Source organism: Vombatus ursinus, unplaced genomic scaffold (assembly GCF_900497805.2).
Source record: "Vombatus ursinus unplaced genomic scaffold, bare-nosed wombat genome assembly UNPS02014794.1, whole genome shotgun sequence".
NCBI lineage: Eukaryota > Metazoa > Chordata > Mammalia > Diprotodontia > Vombatidae > Vombatus > Vombatus ursinus.
Window position 1 is genome coordinate 28,553,503 of NW_020954572.1, and position 6,000 is coordinate 28,559,502.

At 35.9% G+C, this 6,000-nt stretch overlaps 1 protein-coding gene across 1 annotated transcript in view; it reads left to right on the top strand.

Annotated features, from left to right (window-relative positions):
• The window catches only part of AQR (aquarius intron-binding spliceosomal factor), a 109,409-nt gene that overhangs the window by 83,850 nt on the left and 19,559 nt on the right, over nucleotides 1-6,000 (top strand). Inside the window, exons 28-30 of the mRNA XM_027870100.1 lie at nucleotides 2,318-2,389; nucleotides 4,191-4,378; nucleotides 5,679-5,850. Coding sequence (XP_027725901.1) covers nucleotides 2,318-2,389; nucleotides 4,191-4,378; nucleotides 5,679-5,850 — 432 coding nt within the window. The remainder of the gene's footprint in view (nucleotides 1-2,317; nucleotides 2,390-4,190; nucleotides 4,379-5,678; nucleotides 5,851-6,000) is intronic.

Below are 6,000 nucleotides of genomic sequence, written 5' to 3' on the forward strand. Positions count from 1 at the left end.
GAAATAATAATTTCTCTCATTCCCCCATTTGATTTTCTTGAGAGACACAGTCTCCTCAGTGAATCACTAACTAATAGATGAATCTCTTCATCAAGGGTTTTTTAACTATGGGGCTTATGATGAGCAACATTGTGAGGGGAAAAAGGGAGAGAGATTGATTGGCACATTGACAAGATAAAAGCAGGCAGACCCCTTGGGTAAGCGAACCTTAAAGATAAAATGCACATAGTGGGGAAAGTAAATAGTAAAAAAATAAAATTGTCCATTTCATTATCTCATAGAGCTGTCTGATTCTCAGGAAACATCTCATGCAGCCCTCTGGTCTGGGTATGGTCTCTGAGCAGTTTCTAGCTGACTGGCTTCTCTGGTTCAGTTCACTTGTAGAGATCCCCTTCTCTGCCAAAAATTCCTTTACAAAATTGATCTTAACACAATTTTAAATTTTCTTTGCCAATAACTAGGTCAAATAGTGACAGCTCAAATCCTGTGTCTCTGTTATTAGAAAATTAAATTTGGAACCTTTTAGACCAGAAAATTTACGTTTTTAGGTTAGCCAATTGTCATGTTGATATATAAAAGAAAACTCAAATACAAACCAAAAAAACTAGAAAATTCTCAACCCAGTTTTTATGCTTGGTGATATTCAATACTAAGCCATTTAATAGATTTCAGCACTTGTGTTGATGCATTTCTTGTCACCTGATAAAACCAAATAACTCTTGAAAACTTCCATACCAGAAGTAAAAGCTGTGAAAATAACATTGGAATATGGATTCCATATATCATATATCAGTCTGCTTATGTTGTTGACACATTCATGTCAAGTTCCTGTCTATTCATTCAATAAATATTCAGTATGAGTGGAAGGTGCCTGCGTACACTATGCACCATAAGGTGACGAATTACAGCGATTTGATTATGTGATAAAGACATAAGATTTGAGAAGCCCATTAGTCTATTGACTCACCTGTAGCCCTACTCTAATAATTTAGTAGAAAGTCGGGATTTTTTGGACTGTATTTGAAGCCCTACTGTTTATCTACTCTTTGGTTTTATGCAAATCTCATAACTTCTCTGCATTTGAGTGTCTCCATCTATAAAACAGTTTACTTTGTTCCCAGAGACTGTGCACTATTACTAATTAAGACTTCGAAAACTTTAACTCTGGCCACCTCTATTATGTTTCCTGTTCAGTTTCTATGTTTTGTGAGCAGAGAAAGTGAGAATTTTACCTCGCCTAACCTCAGCAGTGTGAAACACGTTTAGCCTGAAGGACTAAAGAGTTCTCTTAAGGCTAAAGATTCTCAAAATCTTTCAGTTATTCTTGGAGCAGCTGCCAAATTTTCTTCTTCCATATTTCCCCTTTGAATTTAAGCACTTAGGAATAAGGGACAGAATTCTTAAATATGTTTTGGCTCTTTCACTTATGGTAGTTGAATTTTATTAAAGACTTTATTATCAGGAAGTAGCCCCTTCTCTTTTAAGCCACCCACCACCATACTGTGCAGTCATCATATCATGATTTAACCCCTATAATCTAACTGGAGATCAAAAGATTGAACGTTGATTAATTGATTGTTTTTAGTCAGTCAACCAATTTTCCAAGCAGTTAGAGAGGGACCATATTAGTAAGCCATATTGCATCTGGTACCAAAGTTTTGACGGTCAGTGGGAGTAGCCTTAAAAAAAGGAATATGCTTTTATAAGTACCTTATTTCCAACCAGTGAATGACATTAGAAATCTCATAGTTGAGACTTCAGATGCCATAGTTCAACATATAACTGAACAAGATTCACCTTTTTATTCTTCTCTTTGAATCCTTAGGGCCTAGCAATGTGCCCAACGCATCATAGATACATTTATTGATTGTTTGAGTGACATAAGATCCCACACTTACATGGTCATCTAACGTTTGCTTAAAGACTATTTCGACATTAAGGTGAATAAAGAAGTAAATGGTAATTTTTTCATCTTATTCCTTATACTCTGAGGAACCAACCATAAAAGATTAGATGCATACATAGTCACAAATTGATTTTTGATAGTCTAGAGTTTTTAAGAGCTGAGTGTAGGAGCACTAATGGTTGGTACTAATATCAAAGAGATACTATATTTAGTAAAGATATGTGAGATCTCAGAGTTGAATTCCAGAAGAGATACTCTGATGTTTCCCAGAATCAAAACATTGAAAAGGAACAGTGCCAAGCAGTAACTACATTTGCTGTTTGAATGTTCTGTTTTTCTAAATGATTGCTCTTCTGATTATTTTTTTTAATGACTTTCTTATTGATAAGCTTTTTAACCTCCTCTTCTCAGTATGACAACATCTTGATGGAAGAGTCTGCTCAGATTCTGGAGATAGAAACCTTTATACCGCTTCTTTTACAGGTAATAATTCAACTGTGACATAAGAAACATAGTACTTTGAGATTTTGGTAGGGGAGTTATCAGTAATAAAGCAACTGCACAGTAGTTTACGGTACTAATTGCCACAATTATATATTTTTGGTTTTGTTCGTCCTTTCCAATATTCTGTAATAAGTTTGTAAACTTCCTTTTATGTATTCACTGATTACTCTGTAGTTCTGCTGCTTAGGGGGTATTTAGTTCCACTTAAAAATTCATATTTTATCTGTGCAAAGTATTTTGAAAAGACATGGTAACTGTAATAAAGAAAATTACACTGTTATGTGCTTTGGAGAGTAGACAAGCTATTTTTAATTTCTTCCTTTCATCAAAGTTATTTCTAGAATTGTTTTTTGAAGTTGCACATTATATTGCCTTTTTTATTTCATGAGTCCTAAGCCAAATGCTGAGATACAAGTGTTTCCTACTGTGCATTAATTTTTAACAGCCCTTTAGAATTGAAGTTTTGAAAAGAAAATTTGGAATTCCAAGTCTATTAATACAAGCAGTTCTCAAGACTCCAATGCATTCTTTTCCAGTAGTTAACTTTTAATCCGTTATTTGGAACCTAGAACACATTTTAGCCTGATATACATGTTTGTTAAGTCCCCAGACTAGCCCAAAAAAAACCCATGACCAAGAACTCTTTTGATCCAGACCTGTAATTTTATTAGTGTAGGAACCTACTCATGTTTGTGAATTGCCTGGGATTCTCCGAGGCTAACTGGCTTGTTCCAGATAACATGGCTAATATCTTCAGGGGCAGATTTTAAACCTAGCTCTGTCTTTTTCCAAGGCCAGCTTTGTATCCACTGTCACATTACCCCTCACCCTAGAGCTGTATGGATTGAAAAACTCACAGTCCATAGTTGTGGTAGTATCAAGCTTAGGCAGAGGGGGCCTTTCTACTTCCCTGGTACTGAGTTGGCTACGTACAAACTGTAGAAATAGGCAAAATTTCCCTTTGACATTTATCCTTGTTCTTTCTTTTGCGCTTCCCACTCAGACCTGCCCTGCTCCTTGAAGTATATTCCATGTATCACAGTTACAGTCTTATCCAAACTGGCATTCCTTAACTCTCCTAAGGAAGGAAACAATCTAATTTCAGCTAATTCACTTAACTTTTATATTTTACATTTAACAATAGGTTGTACACTAACCTAAATGCATTGGTGGAATTTCAACAAGCATAGCAGGAAAGAGAAAAATTTCAAGCAGAAAGTACAGCTAGGTTTATACTATGTAGCTGCCTGTGGTCTAAGACCCAAACAACTAAATTCAACGGCATGGAGGTAGGAGATGGTTAGAATGTCATGTATTGAGAACAGCAAACAGACTGGTTAGGCTGCAGTAGAGAGTCGTGTGAGATCAGTCTGGAAATATTAGTTGAAGCTAGATTGTGCAAAGTTTAAATTCCCAAATTATTTACGTTTTATGCCATGTATCTTGATGCCATTGTGATGTTATCTCTAAATAACCCTTGTAAAAGTTTTAATATTGATGACTGATTCTCTTCTTTTTCAAAATTTATATTCAGCATTAGAAAATATAGCCGTTTTATTAATTGGGTCACCCTTTGTAACAGGACCTTAAAGTAATATACTAGATGGATGGGTTAAAGGTTGTCTTATATGTATATCATTGAGTTTTGTACTGATCTAAAAACAAAAGAAATGAAATTAGAAGTTGCAGGTTTATGATAAAATTGCCTTACTGCATTTGTAAATAAAAGATCTCTTTTCATGTCAGTGATGCCATTATCATTTCTGTTTCATATTTCTAGAACCCACAGGATGGTTTCAGCAGACTTAAACGATGGATTATGATTGGTGACCATCATCAGTTGCCTCCAGTCATTAAGAATATGGCCTTTCAAAAGTACTCCAACATGGAACAATCACTCTTTACCCGTTTTGTTAGAGTGGGAGTTCCCACTGTGGACCTTGATGCTCAAGGACGAGCCCGGGCAAGGTAAATGAAAGAGGAAGGAAAAATGATTTGTCTGTTTACTGAATATTCCATTCTGAGTTTGCCTTTTTGTTTTAACTAAGATGGGAGACTTTTTAAATTAAGGAATTGATTGGCTTAAAGTCAACAGCAAGTACATAACCAGAAGCTACACTGTGAAGTTAGGCTCAGATGGTTCTAATCTTCCCCCACAAGGTTCTAATATTAGTACAGATTAGGAGGTTTACTATTTGATAGCATTTGCTGAATTCTTGTCCATTTTCCCTTGTTTTTAACTTCAGCTTTTTTGGGGGGAGTCAAAGTTGACTGTCATAAAAACCACCTAGGGTCATCACCTATGTTTTGGGGACATGTCTTGGCCAAAATGAATTCTTTGTCCTTATCTGCTGACATTTCTGTGAGTGAATGAGAACTTGTTATCTCTTTCCTTTCTCTGAAGTTAATTTTCCCTTTTGTAATAGTGCTGAGTTTCTTGTAGAACATGATACAACACAGAATTGAACATTTAAAAATTCCCTTTTCATTTTTTTAAAATAGAGAACTTTGTTTCAGTGTTACCTTGTCAAACCCTGCCCTTTTTAAAATGGCATTTTATTTTAAATTCATGCTTTTTCATGGTACGGCCTTTAGTAATATTTGAATTCATTAAACAAACATTTCTTGAGCACCTCTTATGTGCTATGCAGCAAATGGCTTACTCAGTTGAAAACAACTTTTTTAGATAGCATAATGGAGACTTTGCATTTTTCACTTGTTTCAATTTAGTAGTTTACTAATTTCTTTTAAAAATTCTACCCTCCCACCCAGCCCCACTGCAAACAAACATTGCATAAAGGCGACATAATTGTAAATTCATATCAGGATCTAATGCAAAGATTAGCAAACAGATATGACTTGCCCACTGTGTATGGGATATGGGCTGTTTAGTATTTAGCATACAGCAGTGTGCATTCACCAGTCAGCAAAGATGCCCTTACCATAATGGAGGAAAGCCTACTAGATACCACCCAGAAGTTGGCACATAAATATTCTTCTGCTGGTGACTCATTGAACATAGTGATGCCATGACCACTCTAATCCCATGGGCCTGGCTGTGCCCTTAGTTGAAGGGGGACAACCAGGATGAGGAAAGAATTATTCTTAAGATGAATATGGGCAAAATGGGCAAGATGAATGTCAGAAAGCAATCTGGTCTTTGAAAAATTCCTCTGAGGTGATCTGAAAGGAATTTAAGTCACTAATCCTTGTTTTTTGGGGGATGTTTTTGTTTTTTTTGTTTTGTTTTGTTTTGTTTTTTGGAAAGCTTGTGCAATCTGTACAACTGGCGTTACAAGAATCTGGGAAACTTGCCTCATGTGCAGCTCATGCCAGAGTTCAGAACAGCAAATGCTGGACTGCTCTATGACTTCCAGCTCATTAATGTGGAAGATTTCCATGGAGTAGGCGAGTCTGAACCTAATCCTTACTTTTACCAGGTAAGAAAGATGATTCAATGTCATGAAATCATACTCGTATTTCTTATTTACTATGTTTTATCAGTATCTAAATTAGTGGGGACCAGAATTAGGTAACTCTGAAATTACTAGAGTGACTCTGTGTGTGTGTGTGTGTGTGTGTGTGTGTGT